Source organism: Adelges cooleyi, unplaced genomic scaffold (genome assembly GCF_023614345.1).
Source record: "Adelges cooleyi isolate 19-005CV unplaced genomic scaffold, UGA_ACOO_1.1 ACOO_flye_CR_arks_rails_tigmint_CR_PRNA_108, whole genome shotgun sequence".
NCBI classification, from domain to species: domain Eukaryota; kingdom Metazoa; phylum Arthropoda; class Insecta; order Hemiptera; family Adelgidae; genus Adelges; species Adelges cooleyi.
This window is the reverse complement of record NW_026095761.1, coordinates 14,207,099-14,227,666: the sequence shown is the minus strand read 5'-3', so window position 1 is coordinate 14,227,666 and position 20,568 is coordinate 14,207,099. Positions and strand designations below refer to the sequence as shown.

Genomic DNA, 20,568 nt, shown 5'->3' with positions numbered 1-20,568 from the left:
ACACACAAAAATAATTTTAATATATATTATAAACTAGTCATTGTGCCATTTTTTATTTATGAGATAGGCATAAAAAATATAAATGTTTTGTTTATATAATATTATGTATTTAAGTTTGTAAACAAAACCTTATATTATGTATTGCGGAGTCAATATACAATCACAATTTTGTCTAAACTTGGACGTGTAATGGTTTCTTTAACCATTTTATAATGTAAATACTGTCCGTCCGAATTCCAAAGATAGTTAGTAGTTAGTTTTAATTTTAATTTTTTAAACCTACAATTTACACAACTTTGTTTTAGAAATAATTGTGCAATTTAAAAAAGTGCAATGTCTATCGACGTTGTGTATTCAACTGCCATTTTTCTGAGTACTTCACTTAGTGTACTTAAAAAAATGGTAAGTGAGTACACCCTACGCTGGATATAATATTTATTAATTGTCTGTGAATACAAATACAGTATAAGAAATTGTTTTTAACCGAGCCTCTATTTTAAGCTTTAGTGTTTGTTGCCTTGCTGCTGACGTATCCTAATTTTATTATTATTGTGCATTAAATGTGAAATATTTTCAGTAAAAAGATTAATGATATTATTTTATAATCTCTCTAAGCAATTTATGATTCATTTAAAGTAATATGTATATAACCGTGTAGATAAAATTATATTATATTTTAATTATGTTAATATTATAATTTATTTTTATGTTAATACTACTATTTTAATAGCTCTCTATTTTTTGTTTTTTAGTTTATAATTATGTCTCATGATTTTATAGGTTATGTTTAATTTATTACTAAATTTAACTTTTTTCATTGTTACCAATTTTTCATTGAATAACAAAGATATTATTTAATTTTAATCATATTATGTTTCATACGCAATTAAGCTCAATAATAAGTACACACATAAGCAAATAGTAATGCACAATCATGCAACTTACTTAATAAATTATATTAATATTGTTTTTAATTTTTTAAGATTTATTATTAATATAAGAAAATTTGTAAAAAGTATAAACTATCAATTTGAATGTATATTGTATATTTTTATTTTATAGTTATGCTATGACATATATAATAGTTATTGTGCAATGATAATAATTATTATGATTGTTACGACGCTTAATGTTATTTTTTTACACTATCTGTGTGTTTGTAATTTATATTATTAAACGCATTTTTATCAGCGACGTTAATACTGAAATGTCATACTTATCTGTATAATTAGGCAATTAAATACTTATGATGTTGATGATCTACAACTAAATAGTGCTAATGCTGTTGCTTGCACGAATAGTTCATTCAAAGTACTATACTGTATTTTCCAATAAGAGTAGAAATTTTAGAAAATATATGAGTACAATAATTTTCTTCGCTATTCTCCAAACGTCAAACCAGTATCGTCTTGTCAGATCTATTTCCTAAAAGACTCATTAGTGAATGTCACACATGACACATAACAGTATACACATTAACCTCGATTACAACATTGATGAAATTAGACTTTAGACTAGAGACACTATGCATATTGTAATAAAATAACAATAATAATATAGTCAACATTTATTAAACTTGCAATAAACTGTTAAGATATAACAAGGGAACTTACAAAAAAAAAAAAAAATTACTAGGCAATAAACTATAAGTTTGGTATTTTTTTTTTTACAATATATAATAAATTAGTTGTATTATTTAAAAATAAAATTTAACTATCTAGAAAAATATAAATAATACTCTTAATATCATGATATGGAATATCATACCCAATGTTTGATTTTTTCATAGGGTAAAAGCAAACATACAATAAATTAACTAGGTTTGACATCAACTAATAACGTTATTGTCGTCGGTTATTTCTAGAAACTGAGCACAAATATCTCGCCAACATTCTCCTTTTTGGTTAAACACAAACTTGTAATAGTTTCCATCAGCACAAATAACTGAAAAATAAAGTATAAATAATATTCAGTGGTGTGTAATCTTAAGGATACCCACAGCACATATACCTAACGACTACACTACTGTACATGGTATTATTAAATTCACAAAATTTGGTTACATAAAGTACAAAACAGGTAATTTAAAATTATTCAAACAAACATTACCAATTATGCAGTTGTTTTCCGTGCCAAACGCGCAAATACACTGTGGTCCGTTAGGCACTTGAAATTTACAAAAACTCCAACTGGAGCTAAAATATTTAGGTAAAAAGTTAGATGCCAAACTGGACTGCTTGTTCAGACTTTGATCTTCGAGAGCAAATATATGAATTGTACCATGGTCGCTAGCCACGCACATCATGGTAGATTCGGCATTGAAATTAATACTTTATAAAACAGTAAATATAATTATTAATAGAAAAAATGTTAATTAAATTATTGCTTATTACCAATAAATTTGTGCCGTGTTAGTACCCCTCCGAAATTCATACAGCATGTTTCCGGACTTTGTATCGAAGACACGTATTAATGTACCCTAAAAAGAAACTCGCAATTAATAGTTTGCTTATATGTTGTATACATTTGGAAATTAAAAACATACTCTTTCAGAAGCTGTAGCCAGTCTTGTTCCTTGTAAATTAAGTGCAATACACCCTAAGAGTGTTTCATGTGCTGCAATGTCAAGTGGTGGTTTATCTGTATCAGCCAAATCAACTAATTGAACGTGTCCCATTTTTCTACCAGGAAAAGCCAATAAGGAGTTGTTACTGTTTGGACACAACATACACAAACCTACATAAAATTTTAAAAATATATATATGTATTAATAATCAATAAAAAAAAACACTAATCAAATACAAATTTACCTTTAGGATTTGCGTGAGTTTCAAACACGTGAAGTTGTTGTGGCGTCTGCGTAAATGTATACACTTTGATAACTCCTTCGAGAACGACAACTATTCGATCTCTTCTCAGCCGTACACACAAAACGTGTGTATTAAATTCTAATGTGATCACTGTGTCTTTTTTCAGATCATCCCAAATAACGACTGGGCAATAAATGATCCAGATTAATAATTTTGTTTGAAATAAAATATTTATGTATTTATTATAGTACAAATACCTCTATTTGTCGGGTACTTTGGTGACGTGCCGCCACCAACCATCGCTAAATAATTACATCTAAAAAGCATTTCAACAAATGCTAAGCCGCCTTCAGGAAAGTCTTGTCGCACTTTTTCTTTTAACGGATCACAGTTGTATACTCTAAAGCCCTTATCCATTCCGCAAGCAAAACATCCTATAACAAACAGTAGTATAATAAAAAATTTAAAACAAGAATTTTGGACGTTTTAAATCAGATTTTATAAACATTTTCAATTTAATCATGAGTAATACATTTAGATATAATAAAATAATTAAGTAGACACGGAGCTTCAATTTATCTTGTGAATTAAGTAATGGGTGTACTATACTTTAAAATTGTTTGATTGGATTTTCTTTAAAAACGATTTTGTTTTTAGCACAAAAACTATTCGTTTTCACCTTACACTCCACACACACGGGGTCAGCCACCCTAATCCTACACCTCCATAGAGCTCGATTTTCTACATGTCATTTAATCACCTTAGCTATCCTCATATCACTCTCTAGTACAAAAACTATTCATAAAAATATAAATTTTATCGAAGTTTAAAGCAACAGACAACATAATCTAAATAAGTTCATACCTTGGTCTTGATTGAAGCCGGCAAATAGCAAGCCGTTGCCGTGGGGGTTGGTTCTGCCGATATTCATTGTATTGCTTGCATGTGTTGTTCAAACGCAATCCATTTAAGTTGAGACAATAATTATGAATATGACAAAGCGGACAGGTCTTGCTAATGACCATTAATCAGTACGGATGGAACGGCGGGCACTTACGATAATCGCTTTTGTACAGTCTACACAATAACATTTAGTAATGATATTTGAAATTATTACAAATTAATATGTTTTCAGTGACGGATGGAGAAAAAACAATATTGAACCGATTAAGTCGGTCGCAAACCGAACGCCAATGCCAAAGAGCAATTCGTGTGTGTGTGTAAGCTCTCTAGAAGGGAATGATAGTGTTTATTTTAGTTTTGACTTAAACCTGCGTACATTCGGTTAATAGTTAAACAAAAGTGCCGATTGCCGAGTACAAATTAAATGTATACGATAATATTAAAACACCAAAATCAAAAAAAAGGCCCAAGGCCTCAGATATTTTGATATACTTAAATTAATAATAATAACAATAACAATCTGTATTCTGTATACGCGTACTACTGTCTCCGTGGACGTTATCAACGGAAGTGTGTTATCAGTACTTATCAGCAGGTTAGACAACCAACCGAGGTTTCGGCACAAAATAACCAGAAGGGAAACTTTAAAATAATTGCATGGGTTCTCCGTTCTTATGAATCGCCGAAAAAGGCCGACTGCCATATTGTTTTAACGGTTGGGAGCCAGACTATAATAGCACAGAATAAATAAAAGCAGATTATATTGATAACACACATATATCCCACCAGAATGGCGGACCGTCGGCTTCAATTCTTATCGCTAGTTAGCAATCTAGTTTATTATATATATCTGGGTTTTTTCAGGGTCCGGGGCCTGATAAGTGATAATAGATGGACTTAAGTCTAAAGATAGTCGCAGAACCCAGGAAAATGCACGATAATTGTACGTAATCTGCAAAAACAAAATTTCGTACATTTATCAGTCCTGACCTAGGGGTTTCCCTTCTGGTTAATTCGTGGTTTCGGTCGGCTTCATAGATACATACTAATATTATTAACGAATGGCCGCCATACTCGATCTAAAATTTAATTCGGCCATCTATACTCAATTTCAAAATGAGAACATACCGATTTTGACGTTGAGCATCACGACTGACGGGCGCGGGGCGACGGCTGGTGGCAGGCGGCTGCTGTCCGCTGAGAGGCAAATTTCTCCCACTCTTGCCAAAAGTACACGACGGTCTCCATGCCGTCGTGGAGGGAGGTGTTACAAGGGAGAAGTGCATCAGTGATGCGCGCCGCCCGGTATGTTCTCTTTTGACACAGATTATAGGTTATTGTAACTTACTGCTCACACAATAATATATTCTATGGTCGCTTAACAATTACGACTGATAACTGATAAGCCCAGCAGTTGGTGCGTGCGGTCTCAACAATGATAACGAAAGTAATTTTTATTTCTTTTTGCTATTACCGCCGTAGCCGTTACCGGTAGACTGATAGTACACACATGACACAACACGGCCGTCGTCGATAACGTAATTTTTTTTTTTCTCGATGTAGCCAAATACCGGCTGCCAGTTGTGACCCCCTCTCAGGCCTCGGCCCTCGTCAGTCGTCGACCGCAACTCGCGGTATCTAGTTGTTATTTATCGCTGTCCGTTGTGCTAGCGCGCGTTTCTACTTTCCGTTAGTAATAATTATTATCGGAGTAAAAAAAAAACCCCGCGCAAACCTCGATACGTAGGGGGGAAATTACGTAAATTTTCATTTTCTTCATTTCTTTTTTTTCTTCACGACAATCTATTAAATATTCTTGTGCGTTTTTTTTCTCTAATGAGTACGTCTAGTTTGTCCACGTGACGACCGCCTTCGGCTTATCGACCGAACACATGCGAACGTTATCGTCCGCTTACAATATCCGGCAAAAAAAGGGTTACCACGCAAAAATCGAATAACACACCGACGGCCGAAAAGGATTAGCACAAAAAGTTTGTACCCGAATTTGTTTTTTTTTTTACTACTTGCACAATGTTGTACTTTGTTTTCTGTCGCTCTCGGTCGGTATAAAAGCTACAGCCGGTTATGGGTACGTTACCTACAAAGTAATATTATCGCAGGGAGCACGAAGACGTTTTAGGTATTAGGTATTACTACACCGATAATAATATATAGCCAACAACCGTGTATAATGACAATAAAGAATATAACGTACTAGATTGCCGATACCGTTGGCAAATAATGATAATGTACTGGGATAATATTGCCCTGGGGGGCATCGTGTGATCAGTGATAGTGCGTGTGCGGTCGTTTCGCAGTTTTCAAGGTCCGGAGCCACTACATGTACATAAATATAATATATAATATCATATACAGCTGCTGTGTATACGCCGAAAATTGGCAGACGGCAAAAGCGTAGCCTGACAAAAATGCAATTTTTTTTATTTTTTGGCCCTCGTCAAGTGAGATTAAACTTGGCACACTTCGCCCCAAGCCGTACGTTTTGCTGTGATGCACCTGACCGACCTTACCGCACGTTCCACCGACTCTGAAGTCCGGAAAATCATGTATGACAGTTGATGATTGATTTTTTAAAACGGTCCTACTTTCTTTGAAGTAGTAGCCGTAAATTTTGAAATTTTGAAAACATAATCATATAAAAAAAAACCAGCACAAAATGAGGTCCGAGACATAACAGTGTAAAATTATTATATAACTGAGTGATAAAATCGGTCTCAATTTTCAAATAAAATACTTCGATGCGTATCTGTAGATGGCACAGTACCTACAATAATGTATTAAATATCACTAAACGCCTACATTAGGTAAAAAGACAATAAAATGCTTAAAATTGTTTTTTAGTATTTAGAGAAGGGGGGGGGCGATTAGGTTTAATCGACTGTCCCCGAAAACAATAATATTTTTTTGTTGTTAGCAAACCTTTTCAATTATCCCCCAATTCTTAAGTTTTTCCTTAATAAAAAAAAAGTTTGACTACAGATTGTTCAGAAAATCATTTATATTGTATTTCCACTCTAGGTCTACCTTCAGTCCAGTTTTAGATCTTAAAATCTAAATCTACTATCGAAAAAGTGAAAAAAAAAATTTTTCTGAAACTGAATCTTGCTACAAAATTTTTCTATAGCTACCAGTTAGTTTTTAAATGGCATCCAAAGTTTTAAGCAATTTACAAAATCAAAAATTTCTAATTTATTTTATGTGTATAAAAAAACTAAAAATTTGACATTAATTCTTTACCAGATTTGAATTTAGCAAAGAAAATATAATAAAAAACTCGATTTTAAATAAGTATTCAAACGTATAAAAAATACAACAAAATTATGGTTTTACAATTTTGGAGTAGGTTTAAAAAAAATTAGACGTGCAAAACAATTCTAAGACCAAAAACAAGTCCAGCAAAAAACTATGAATTTTATCCTTATTAAAAAAAAAAAAAATTAGTTGCACTACAGTGTTTTTTTTTTTATGAATTAAGTTAGTATCATTCTTAAATGTCGATGTTAGTCTATATTTAAAATGATTGCTACTTTTTCCTAAGTTTTTGAGAGATGGGAAAAAAAATATTTATAGAAAAAGATTACTCAACTATTAATGTCAAAATGACAATAAAAAAAATACTACAATACGTCTACGACTCCATTATATGGCGTCGATAAGACAACCTTGAAATATTTCGATTTTTACCTAGTCGTTTAACGTAATGAAAATTTCATAAGATATTCAGTGAATTCTTATTTTATAAAATGTTTTGTGTATGAAATTAAATTGGAATTTATTACTAGTAGTAAATATCATTTCAATAAAAAAAAGAAAATTGTTCATTGATATTGTTTTATTATTTGTAACAATTAAATGTGTCACGAGTATTTTCAGAGATTGAAAACGTTACCAATCCAAAATGTACATTTGTTGTTATCATTTCATCTAATGTTGATAAACCGATTGATAATATGATAGACAGCTAGCTTAACTGTTTTTAAACTTGTAAAAATAATAATAGGTAATAAATATTTTAATGTTATGCCTTTTGGAACTATATAAAATGTAGTTCGTGGAACGAAACGTTTATATTGTTCCAACAACTTATAACCTAAGAAAATTTGACTTTTTATTCCTTTTTTACTATTTAAAAATCAGGCTACCAGATTATCAATAATTTTAATACATTTTTAATGTACATATAATTAATGTAAATTTGTCTTAGTAACGGTTTCAAACCTTGGTTAAGTAGTCCCGAAAACAAAATATTCACACGCGGTAAAACATAAAAAAAAAACAATACATTTTGTATGTCTGGCACATTTGTACCTTGTATGAGAAAGTAATAATATTTTATTATGCAGGATGTGGTTACCTATTATTATTATTTAAATTATGTCTGCAACAAAGTCAACCGGTTCGGCGCAAAAGCAAATTGTACCACGTTCGATCTCGCTATCTGTAAAATAATTGTGTCCGCCTCCACCTTGTAAATAATGGTTTTTTTAATTTCATTGCCGATGTAGGGTGTTGACGTTAAATATCAAAATATACAAGTAAAACATGTTTGCTGTCCGTTTCTGTATTATGTACGATATACCTACGGCTTCATCGTATACACAGACCACATACCTACGTATTTTGTATTTTACTTTACCAATGGGGCGAATGGAGTTTTGGTGGTCAATAGAAATAAGGTCAGAATTTCGAACTAACTATTCCATTCAAATTCATAAAATTACACATTCTTAGCTGTATGTTTTTATACGCCTAGCCATTACTGTTGTAAATATTATAACTATTCATAAATTGCCACGTTTTTATATTGTGATACAGACATTCAGTTGTATGTATATGTTTTTAAAATAATATGTTAATACGAATTTCCTTAAGTGCGAATTATTCCATGACTAATTAACGCCTGTACATCCTTTGTTTGCTATATTGCACGTGAAAATAAAGATACAGTTTTACTAAATGCTCTTCTTTTTGAACCTTAATGCTATGAGTTATTCTGCTCTACTAATTTATATAATAACGTCAACAAATGTACATTTATTGCCCGTACTGTAGTTACACGCGATACAGATAGTAACTATATCCTATGATGCGTTTATGTTATATTTAGGGCGAATCGCTTCAAATAAAAATAAATAAAATACAAATAAAAGTATGCGGAACAATATTCTAATAGCGATTATGTTGCACACATTTCTTGTATTCCAAGCAATATTTTATTTGTAAAATTAAATATTAATTTTAAAAAAAGGAAATCAATTAAATTGTCAGAAGACGTTTGTTTTAAATAGAATATGAAGGGTTTAAGTTAAAAAAAAAATGTTAAGTAACATCATCACGCGTACAACATGACATATGAATAGTATGGCAATTGTGTTAATTATAAAATACAATAAACTAACATAAAATATGTTTGCTGTTTGATTATTATAATAATAATTTAATGTTGATAAACATTAAACTTAATACGTTACCAAGTCATCAAACAATTTCATAGGAAAAAAGTATTCTGTGTACAAAAATTATTATTATTATTATTATTATTTATGATTCTATGTGTGCTTGTGTTTATATTTTGAATACTGTGTCTTTATTATTCGCAATGATGCTTTGGCACAATATCACATATAATAACTTTAATATTTACTATTTTTAGCTATAGCTTAAATCAATAAGTGTGTTTCGGTACATCATCTACTGATGGTATTTTCAATAAAACCAAACTAAAATTAAACTTTTTGACCTAATTTCTTTGTCAAAATTTTTAAATTTAAATTATTAACTAGGTTTAAGTTTGTGTGTTAATTACAAGTTGTGTTTTTTTATTAGAGTAATATCTTGAGTACTCTGGATCATATTTTAATCATTTCTGTTTAATTGATGTATTCTAAATAATTGATGTTGGACTAAATTAAAGATGTTTGAAAATAATTTGTTATTAAAGTAATTTATGCGAAGTACTGTATTAAAACAAGCAAGTTTAGTGTCTAAAATCAATAGTGTATTATAATTTTTCTAAGTAGTACGTCACATGGCGTCAGAAAGTTATTATTTCTGTTTGTACTTAAATACTTTAAACTCTTACAAATTATTATTAAAAAAAACAATTCATTGACATTTAAAAAATAAAATTCGCAATATTACTACTATTTAATTTTTATAAGACATGTTTTTATTTGTTTTGTTTTTGTTGTAGTAGACCAATTATTTTTTTAAGAAGCGATTTCAATACCTATTAAGTCAAATGACAAGTCATTAGAATTATCTATAACGATCTGTTGAATATTCGGTCTATAGAATTAGTTATCTCTTTAATTTTTTTGTTATTTCATTACAACTTTATAGGGTATTCTACTGACGGCTCGGCCAAAGAATCTATTAACCGCATAATCCTATTGATACAGACCAGCATTGTTACTGAAGGGTTCACTACTATTCAAAGGCTGAAATGTTCAAATTCACACCTTGAACTTGTTTCACAAAACTATCGCCATAATACTTCCCCCCAGTCCAGTTAAAATCGATTATGATACAAATGAAGGGCTGCGGAGAAAAAAGATCTATGTCAAATTTTTTTGAAAATGAGATTTTGGTATCAAATTATTTGTTTTGATGTATTGTATCTTTTATGCGCTCGAACCAGGGAAAAAACAAATTAGTCTAGAGTAACGACCGCCGGAAGTTTAGGCATACAGGCAAAATGTATTACGTTTTGAAATTAAAAACATGATTTTCTCACAATGTTAAAAAGTTGACATTGATCTTTTTTCCCCGCAGCCCTTCAAATACTATTTCGCGAAATAAAATTAAGAATTTTACTATAAAATACCTGATTGAACAAAATGGTAAGGTCATTAAGCAATGACAATTGTTCATTTTTTTTTAATTACATTTTAAAACGTTATTTGTAGACAAGATTAGGTTTTGGCAAATTGTTAAAATATCTAATTATCTAATTCATTAATTAATAATAATTAATTGTAATTATATCAGTACACATTTCAAATAATTTATTATTCATTAATAGCCAATATTCTATTAATTCTATTAATTAAATAGGTGTTTTTTTACTTTATTGATATATCAAAATATGTATTATTCTTTGTGTATGGGAATCAAACGACAAGACGTAAAATTATGTATAGTATTGTTATTATACAAACTTAATTACATTAATATCGCCTGGTAACAGCAGTTTTTTTAGTTATTACTCGTATAATCATTGACATTCAAATAACTGAACGCTCTTTATAGTAATTTCAAATGACTCATTTAACCGCTACATGATCTCGACTACCTTGAGTATCGCTTTTTAAAAGTACCTACTTATAACTTTAATTTTAAATTTTATTATTATTACACACAATTTGAGTAATTTAATTAATTTTTAATAATGCATCTGAAACATTAATTAATATATTTAAAGTTATTTAAATCATATTTAATTAATGGAAAATGATAATTAAACAGAATTATCCATCATCCAAAATAATTCGTTTAATTTCGCTTCTGTTCTGATATTAATGTTGTTATAATATAGACAGTATGTTATACGTGTTACATTATAACATTGGCATTTATAATTATACGCAGTTACAATAAATTGCCTAATTAGATAGGAAATTAGACTCTTTAATACTTTTTCAAGCCTTTTGAACAAATTCAGCAACCGTTGTTAACACTGTTAGTGTAATTTATTTCTTAAAATTATAGTAGGTGACAAGTGTTACGGATTATGGTATAACTTATAACCAGTATGGGGCATAATCGTAATCATAGTTAGGATTACGATTATAATCATAGAATTTTAAGGTGTGATTACGATTACGATTATAATCACAAGCCCCGGAGATATAATTACGATTACGATTACACTCGTAATCACAATCTTTTTCTATGATTATTTCTATGATTTACAGATTTACCCTGTGATTACAGTCGTAATTATACTTTTTTTTGGTGATTACTAGTGTAATCATAATCAAATCCGGGACCATGAATGTAATCGTAATCGTAATTATAATCATAAGTGTAATCGTAATCATATCTCCAGGGCTGTGATTACAATCGTAATCGTAATCATATCTCCGGGGCCTGTGATTATAATCGGAATCGTAATTATGATTACGATTACGCCCAACACTGCTTATAACTATATACATCGTTCAAATTAATTTCTTGTTATAGACTATAATAGAAAATTTGCTGACCAACTAAGTAATTAAAATTTTTTTTGCATAGTTTTAGCCGACTATCAATAATTGGTATAAAGACGAAGGAAAAGAACAAGTTGTATATAATCCTATAGACAAATGTTAAGTTCATGTTAACAGCGATAGTGAATTACACCACTCAGACGGTATAAAGCCGTGTTATTATGCTGTCTATATTATATACATTATACATACAGTAAACAATAATAATTTTCTATATTGTAATTTGTCAATTCATCAACAATGTTGTATTACATAGTATGTTATAGTAAACGTATTAAACATAAAACAAAAACATACCTAACACAATCTTATTTGGCTAAAGATAATATTGTTATTCCAATCCAACTTCAACCAGTTAAATTTAAAAAAAAAAATGTTTTATATTCAATAATAGTTATTACTAATATACAAATTATTTTGTGTAAATATACTCTTAGACTTTTTTTATAATAAAAAATGTATATCTATCTTACTTTTCTTGAAGAACTCGAATACTATATTGTTCGTTAACACGAGTAGATACTAAATAAGTATTTCCTCTTTTTTACATTACATTTTTGAGTAATTCAATTTGTATTCATGTTTTATGTTTATCATAGTGTTAAAAAAACTAATACCTTGAACTTGACGTACATATTAACTTTAAAATCCTGCACATTAAACCTATCTGGTTAATAGTCAAAATTGCTTGGTATATTATTTATACTTAAAGCACTTGTAACTAGCTTTTCCATTCATATTAAAAACCCCAAAAATATAATTTAATCCGTTCCTCAAAAAAGGTGTTCTGCCCCCTCCCCATTTTTTTAGCTTAGTTTTCGGACTAAAAATCCGTTTCACTAAAATTCTAACAATTTGTTGTCAACTTTTTTTATTTAGGAAAAACCTAATAAAACTATTATAAACACATTTATTATCTTATATTAACAATTCACATATTTGCAACGAAGCGATTATTTTAATAATGATATCATAATATTTAATTATACCGCTTTTTAATTAGGTAATCATTGATGATATATAATTTGTCCGGGTAAGTAAAAATCCGGGATCTCTCGGTTTAAAACCATGTTTTAAAATAATTACTATTATTTGCAAAAGTAATTAATAAGTACAGTGTAGTATGATGGACGTTGACAAACACGGAAACGCACCATGTATGGTAAAAAATTTAGGACATGGCCAACAGAGTGTAGTTTTAAATGAAACCTTTATACCATAAATAAAATGGAACCTGTTTAATGTAGAAAATGGAAAAGATATTTTATTGTTAATCTTATAAAATGTGGCAAAATAATATTTACAATGTATTGATTATTCTTTAAATGTAGCAATTTATGTAGTAGTATTTTGTTTGTATTTATTTCATTTTACATGGTATTTTTTTTAATAGAAGAGAATAAAATATAAAACATTACCAATTCTTGAAATTTACACATATTCATATACATAAATTTTTCTCAATAATTATACTTAGGATATTAATAAATAATAAGTTACACAGATTATTCAATAATTAAAATTGTTGCGTTTTTATCAATATTTTGTAAGAATATAGTTTCTGTTTTGTGTTTACCGAAATTAAAGGGGTCAGAGCAACAACCAGTTAAGTCCAATTTGGTACAAGAAACAGTAAAATCGATCTATTACTTACAATGATATAAAACGCATTTTTTCAATTGTAGTAAATGGGATAAAAAAAATTCTTTTGATCGTCCTGTACATTTTCGATTTATCTGGTTTTTGTTCGGAACCAATCCTACAGCAGTGAGTAATTTGTAGGTCTCCGACCGAGCTTACATTGATCGATGAAATCATCAGGTATTTTAGTCAATATAATAAACACTTCAATTTAGTAGGTTTAATTAAAAGCGGTTATTATCACATTTGTATACGTGTTGTGCAACAATCATGCGTATAATAAATTACTTTGAAATGTTATAGAAGGCTTGTAAGATTTATGACGTAACTCAAAGCTTAACACATTTTCTTTATCTTCTGCCATAGATTAAGTATACTTAATATATGCTTCTATGCAATAAATTTGGTTTAATTATGCTTCTATAATTATCCATCATCGGTGTTTATATAGTTAGCATATTATTATTTTTAATAATTTAAAAAGATTTGTATGATTTTGTTAATTTTTATAAATAGTAATGCTGCTACTAGTGTATAATAGTATATTAGTATGACAAATATATTATTAAAATACAATACTGCTGTTAAGTCTTTGTTAAGAACTTTTAGTGTTATCTAGTACGTCAATTCTCTAATAGGACAAGCATAATATAATTTAAGCCTTAACATTAAGCCTTATGTAAATATTATTTTTATCAAAACATAACTCCAACCGTTTTAGTGTAAATAAGTAATAACTGAGTACTTTTTTTTGTTAAATGACATTTAGTCTATATTTTTATACTACATTAGACAGGCTATTCATCAGCGTAGGTTGTACGTAACAAGCTCATTAAGTATGCTAAAATGTATAGTGTTAAACTTCTACTGTTACACTTCTATTCTTACTTATTTCTTTCTCAATTATCATTTTTTTGGGAATTCGTTCTTGATTTTAATTATTGTTAAAAGAGTGAAAATTGTTAATTAATGATTGAAGCACATCATTGGACTAATCCATAAACTTAATGAGTTATTTAAACTTTACAGAAGTTGGTTTGTTATTCTATACAACAATATTTTTAAGAGTTATGTTTATCTGTTTTTTTTTAAATTGTAGTATTGTAAAAAAAAGCGATTTGAAAATTTGTGGGGCAATTTTGTTTTATATGCCACAATTTTTCAATAATATTTTGAACAACTTAAAAGACAATACTACGCACACCGAAAATCATTTTAACTAACGAATAAAAAAAATATAAAACAATATGCTTCATCTATTTTTTTTAAATTAAACATTAATTTCCGGTGCATAGTGCATACCTATGTTTGCTCAAATATATTATATCACGTGATCACTATATTTTTCTATTTACGCGTTAACCACTTAAGCTGGCGGTACTGCTAAAATAATGTTATAATTATGTGTGACTAACTAGGTATTGTCATAGTCCTTCAAATATAACATTAAATAGTTGTACAACTACAATGTAGTTCACTGTGACTACTTTATAAGCATGACCTTCAATTGTATTTTTTTTCGTTCATTTTCTTTTCAATCGACGAGTTGCCTTAGTTATTTATATTAATATGTAAATAGTTGAATTTATTAACTGTAATAGATTATGTATACAATTCGCTGTTTTATAAAATCAAATTTTAAATAAATGGTTTAAAATTAAAAATATTTTTTTTAAGTTAAAATGTTTGTTATGGACCACATATTTTAAAATATGTATTTTGTGGTTAATATAAGTTTAATACAGTTTGCACCTACCACGTCATATTATCACTATTATATTCGTATTCGGCTGCATGTAACCTGGCCAAGAGTCGGTTAAAACGGCAGTTTTACATTGATAGATCTTTAGCCGTCCGTCTCGGGGAGTTGAACGTTGCCCAGGGGTGTACCACAAGGAGGCAATCTAACAGCACACCACCTATTATTATTATTACTACTATTAAATTTGTTTTTTTCTCTTTATGTGTTTAATTTTGGTAAGCATGTAATATATACCATACGCTAAATAAATAAATCACTATTATTATTTTTGTATTGATTTATTAACTTTTTTCTAGGTTGGCGTTTGACAAATATATTGTTTTATGTACCAATTATTTTTTAACTATAGGCTAATTTTTTATATATAGTCACATATAGTCATAGCTTTGGAACATAAATAGTATACACACATTTTTTTAAGGTGTTGTTTAAAAAGCTCCGGTTTATAATTTAAAATACAAGAGTTAGTGTTAAAATATTAATGAATACGGCCTAGTATAACCATGTATAATGTTTATGATAATTTCAGTTGAATAATTAATTAAAATTTTTGTAATCAAACGAATTTATTGGTTGTCAATTGTTATTCATTTTAAAACCATTTGCCAAGATAAATGCGAATATTCTCATTATAGATAATAACACATGTCAAAAAGATCTATTGAAATCAGTTTCCTTTTAATATGATTTAAAATGTTTAAAATAATTATAAAATTTTGTTTTATGGTTTTAGATCTAGTATGGATGCCGGTAACAAAAAGGAGCGGCCTCCACACCCTCGAGCCAACGCCAACATATTTGAAGTCCTCTCATTTTGGTAATATATTTACTTTTAAATGAAATATAACATGTTTTATAATCACACACCAGTACAATTTAGGCATTGCTTATTCATACAGTGATAGGTAATTAGAATCAATAAATTAATGAATATCCAAGAATTTAATCTAAATCGTTGTACATCATAGATAATACATAGATAAGATTTAATTAATAACTGCCTGTTTCCTGAGATAAAACTACAATTATTTTTGTCTAACATTGTGTAACCATCGAACGAAAAAAATTTAAAAAAAAACACATCATTATAAAACCAGCACATTCTCAGCTATTGCATCTAAATCAAGAGAAACTAGTAGAAACTAGTGCCTGTGATTTTAAACTTATAATTTAAACTACACGTGTATTTATTATTATTATTAATTAATTATTTTCAGATTATATTTGCTTAGACAGGCAGGCAGATTATCTTTTCCATTATAACAATCATACATTTTTTTTTATTTGTATAAATTTAAACAAAGAAAAATAGAAAAAACTGTTAATAGCTCTACGCGCTTACTCTATCGCACTCCACCTCCCATCCTACCCTTTAATCTTTAGTAACTTAAAAAGTAATTATCCAAATCTAGTTATCGATCAGTCAACAATTTTCAGCAAATTATTTTTAGTAAAATGGCTATCTTAAGTTCTATAAAATGAATGTAACAAATTAAAAAAAGTAAAATAGTGAAAAATAAATTAGTTAAAAATCTTAAAAATATTCACTAGAACAAAAGTTATTGTGGGACACCCTGTATACATGTTATCTTTATTAGTGTTTTACTGAATGTTATTATATAATACATGTATAAAACAGTTTAATTAGGTACTTGTTTTGACAATCTAAGTATCAAATAACAATCAATATCCCGTTTCAAAAAATTATTTATTGAGATGTTTATTTTTTTTTTAAATAATTTAATCTGCGATAATATTAAATGTAAGTGTGCACTGTTCGCTGTCGGAAATTCTTTAGAAATAAAAATTTGAAACACTATTTCTAAAAAGACGTTTTTGGTATCCACACAGAACTGATAAACCTTGGAACGATAAATCTTGAATCGATAACTTAGGAATTTATATTATTTTGAAACCTGTGACCTCTCCCTAAACTGTAGCATGCAAGTCTAGGATATTTTTGGTTTAGCGTAGTAAGGTAACGGCGCCAAACGTGCGAGTACCCGCGTTTTATTTGAAGTCGTAACAGAGTCAGCCAAAAATATAGATTCTTAGATAATTTAAGGTTTATCGTTTCCGAGTAAATTCGATTTCAGAATTATTGGTTCCAAATGTATTGATTCAAAAAAATGTCGATTCTAATTAATGTCTGTTCAAATTAAACCAGATTCAGCGATACTCGGATTCATACAATTTACCGTTCAAAGTGATATTATTCAAAGTTTTTGCATACGTCAAACAGATATACTGTTATTTTTTATTTAAGTATAGTAATTAATCTAAATATTGCTTACATTTTCTGTTTACCGTTCCACTAATAAAATATTACCTATTACAACAATGTTTAATGTACAACAACGTTATTTTTACACTTTTATTTTCGTGGCTTATGTCAAAAAGGACTTTACTTTTTATAACTTTAAGAAAATAAGTTTTAAAATTTTGCTTTTGCATTAAGGGTAAAACCTGGTTAACAAAGTCATAATTTCCTAATTCGTTTCATTAATGTCTATTAGAACTATTAAATTTTATATTGATTAGATATTAATTCTAAATTCGCAGTATTTTTATACTCATTGTTTCTTACACAAAAGAATACCTATACTGCGCCAGCTGATTAAACTATAAACTTTAAATGTTTATTTCTCAAAAATATATTATTGAAAACTGCAAGAAAGATAGAATAAACATTTTGGCTTTTTATCATTATTATTATTAACGGTTTCACAAAAAAAAAATTGTTTTCCTTATTTAAATATTATTAGAGAGAGATTTAAATATTATTTTTGCCTATAATATTCTACAAATTCAAAAGAACAAATAACTTAATAAAATATTTTAAAAATGTATAGCTAAAAATATTCTTAAATGTTCTTAATTAAAAAATGCTACACAACGCCAAATCATTGAAAAATGTTTATCTAAAATTTTTTTGTACTAGTGTTATCATTTTAAAAATATTAGTTAAATATTTCGAACAAAAATAAAATTCCTAACATTTTGTTTTTTATGTTTTTTTAAATCGATTACAAATCAAGGTCATTGTTTTTTTTCTAAATAACTTTTTTTTTGTACCCCTTTTTTATTAAATTAACATTTTAGTTAACTTGTTCATTTTTCCAGAAAACACTATTAGTCCCTTCCAAGCTATGTTTTTTTATTGTAGATCATTTTGTAGATTATCATTGTACAATTTATCATTGATACATTTTACAATTTTTTTTTTTTAATGTTATTGACTTGTTTTTTTTCAGTTGGACGTTAAAACTTTTCAGACTAGGCAGAAAAAAAGATTTAGAAGTAAGTGATCTGTATACAACCCTAGACGTTCATTCATCTTCATCTTTAGGAAATGAATTAGACAAGTAAACACACATTTTAATACCTACGTAAAGTTTGTTGTTTAAGAAATCAACATTTATATTGTATTGTAACTAACAAGGCGATGGCGAACAGAACTAGAAAATGCGAAAAAGTCGAACCGTAAACCGAGTCTATTGAGGGCTTTGTTTAAAATGTTTGGGGCCAAGTTAATTTTGCTTGGGTTGTGTCTCGCGTTTGTAGAAACCGTATTAAGGTAAGATTATATTTCAAGTATGCAGTATAAGTATAGTATAGTATTTTTTCATATAGTATTGTTTATCTTGCATAAATCACAATGAATAACATTTCGTTGTCTACATGGTATTTACATGATTTTTATAACATGAATAAAACTATTTGTTTTCTGAGATCGAGAGTTAAACATAAATATTATCTAGTTTAAAGCGATAAGCCTTCCCCAAGTTTAACGGGTTATTAAATAAATATTGTACAGAGGAATTGTTGATTTTTGTTTTTATACGACTCGACAGTATAATAGCAAATTTGAAACTAAAAAAAAGCTATAAGTACAGTGGGTCGGGGCATAGTAGAAATGAAGAGGTCACAGGAATTATTATAACTGAAACTAATAAAATCACTTTTAAATAAACGATTCGATGCGAATCGGTGGGTATTATGTTTAAAGTTTAAACCCCACATAAAAACTGACTACGGTCAAATTGTAAATATACATTTTTCGGGTGTTTTTCTCGATTTTGAAGGGGAAGGGATGAACTTTTTAAATTTTTAGCCTAATAAAGTAACTTACAGGTACGATTTCTGATCTTAAGCTACTACACGAAGAAATCGGTCCAGTGGCTTAAAAGACATTGTAGGTACAGACTACAGACACAAAAATATAAAAAAAAACACATCATTGTAAATACAATACCTTCTAGATAATATTACCATTTCGAATGCACCGGTTGACCTCAAATCGACATAACTTACATCGTTGGTATTGTTTATTTGTTTCTACAGCAAAGAAAGAGTAGAAAAATGTAATGATTATATATAGAATATAGATAAGTGTATGTACATTAAATTCATTTTTGAATACGAATGCATACGATTCAAGGTTAACTTAATGTAATAGATATAGAATAAAAAAGGCAAAGCACGTTTTTTTTAAACAAGTTCTATGAAAAGTAGTTCATTTATTTCATCAAATGGGGTTTTATCAGTCATAATACTAAAACTCCCAATATAATCAAACAACCATAAGTAATAGATTGTCTTAAAAAATTGATATACTTACCCTCCCCCCTAAAAAAAACAATAGTAGCCATTTTATTGAAATAAGAAATTTTAATTTTTTCTAATGAACAGATAAATGAAAATAAAAATTCAAACGCTAACATATTTTTAAATTTTTTGTTATTTAATGTTATTAAAAACATATGTTGTCATTTAAAAAATCCTCCTTTTTGGCTTATAAGGATTGGTGATAAAAATTTTCAAAATATTGAAAAATGTAGTAAAGTATGTACCTAAAACTTTGGGGAAAAAAATTCTCAAAATATTCATATTTTTACAGAAAATGTTATACACATAAATATATAATATATTATATCTTTCAACCAATATTTGAATATTTATTTTATAGTTATAGCTATTAGTCGCATTATTCATTGTATCTAACCTTAACCGAAGTTACAATGTGTAATAATGTTACGAATATTTGCACCTTAAATAGTTTTACACAGCTTAGTTAAAAAAAATAATTTTCGACAAACGAGCTTCAAACCCGTTCCCATGCTCTCTTGTACGTATCATAGAAGATAGATACACTATGTTGGAATATGTTATAATATGTATGGAATTAACATATTGCGACTATTTATTTGTTTACTTA

The 20,568-nt window shown here is 28.4% G+C and overlaps 2 protein-coding genes across 5 annotated transcripts in view; one reads left to right on the top strand and one right to left on the bottom strand.

Moving 5' to 3' along the window:
* Positions 1 to 1,617: 1,617 nt before the first annotated feature.
* LOC126840711 (WD repeat domain phosphoinositide-interacting protein 3) lies at positions 1,618 to 4,989 on the bottom strand. Of its 3 annotated transcripts, none has more exons than XM_050576641.1 (8): positions 4,842 to 4,989; positions 3,675 to 3,887; positions 3,068 to 3,244; positions 2,811 to 2,993; positions 2,546 to 2,736; positions 2,394 to 2,479; positions 2,110 to 2,330; positions 1,618 to 1,944 (listed from the first exon to the last, which is right to left on the bottom strand). In XM_050576641.1, the coding sequence occupies exons 2-8, from the start codon at positions 3,739 to 3,741 to the stop codon at positions 1,829 to 1,831; spliced, it is 1,041 nt and encodes a 346-aa protein (XP_050432598.1). In that variant the 5' UTR covers positions 3,742 to 3,887; positions 4,842 to 4,989; the 3' UTR covers positions 1,618 to 1,828. The 3 variants fall into 3 exon arrangements, with proteins under 3 accessions (XP_050432598.1, XP_050432590.1, XP_050432582.1); XM_050576633.1 differs by lacking the exon at positions 4,842 to 4,989 and adding an exon at positions 4,090 to 4,272; XM_050576625.1 differs by lacking the exon at positions 4,842 to 4,989 and having other exon boundaries at positions 3,675 to 4,272.
* A 306-nt stretch (positions 4,990 to 5,295) lies between these two features.
* The window catches only part of LOC126840682 (probable multidrug resistance-associated protein lethal(2)03659), a 34,780-nt gene continuing 19,507 nt past the window's right edge, over positions 5,296 to 20,568 (top strand). Inside the window, exons 1-4 of one of the 2 annotated variants that reach the window (XM_050576580.1) lie at positions 5,296 to 5,704; positions 16,084 to 16,167; positions 18,605 to 18,715; positions 18,793 to 18,927. In XM_050576580.1, the coding sequence (XP_050432537.1) occupies positions 16,091 to 16,167; positions 18,605 to 18,715; positions 18,793 to 18,927 (323 nt within the window). In that variant the 5' untranslated portion in view covers positions 5,296 to 5,704; positions 16,084 to 16,090. The remainder of the gene's footprint in view (positions 5,705 to 16,083; positions 16,168 to 18,604; positions 18,716 to 18,792; positions 18,928 to 20,568) is intronic. The other variant, XM_050576590.1, reaches the window with a different exon arrangement.

Excerpts from the sequence above, each read along its gene's own strand:
- LOC126840711 (XM_050576641.1), bottom strand. The coding sequence starts at position 3,741 with ATGAATATCGGCAGAACCAACCCCCACGGCAACGGCTTGCTATTTGCC. Across the intron at positions 2,480-2,545 it reads TGGCTACAGCTTCTGAAAGA|GGTACATTAATACGTGTCTT; the intron begins GTATGTTTTTAA and ends GTTTCTTTTTAG. Across the intron at positions 1,945-2,109 it reads GGAAAACAACTGCATAATTG|TTATTTGTGCTGATGGAAAC; the intron begins GTAATGTTTGTT and ends TTTATTTTTCAG.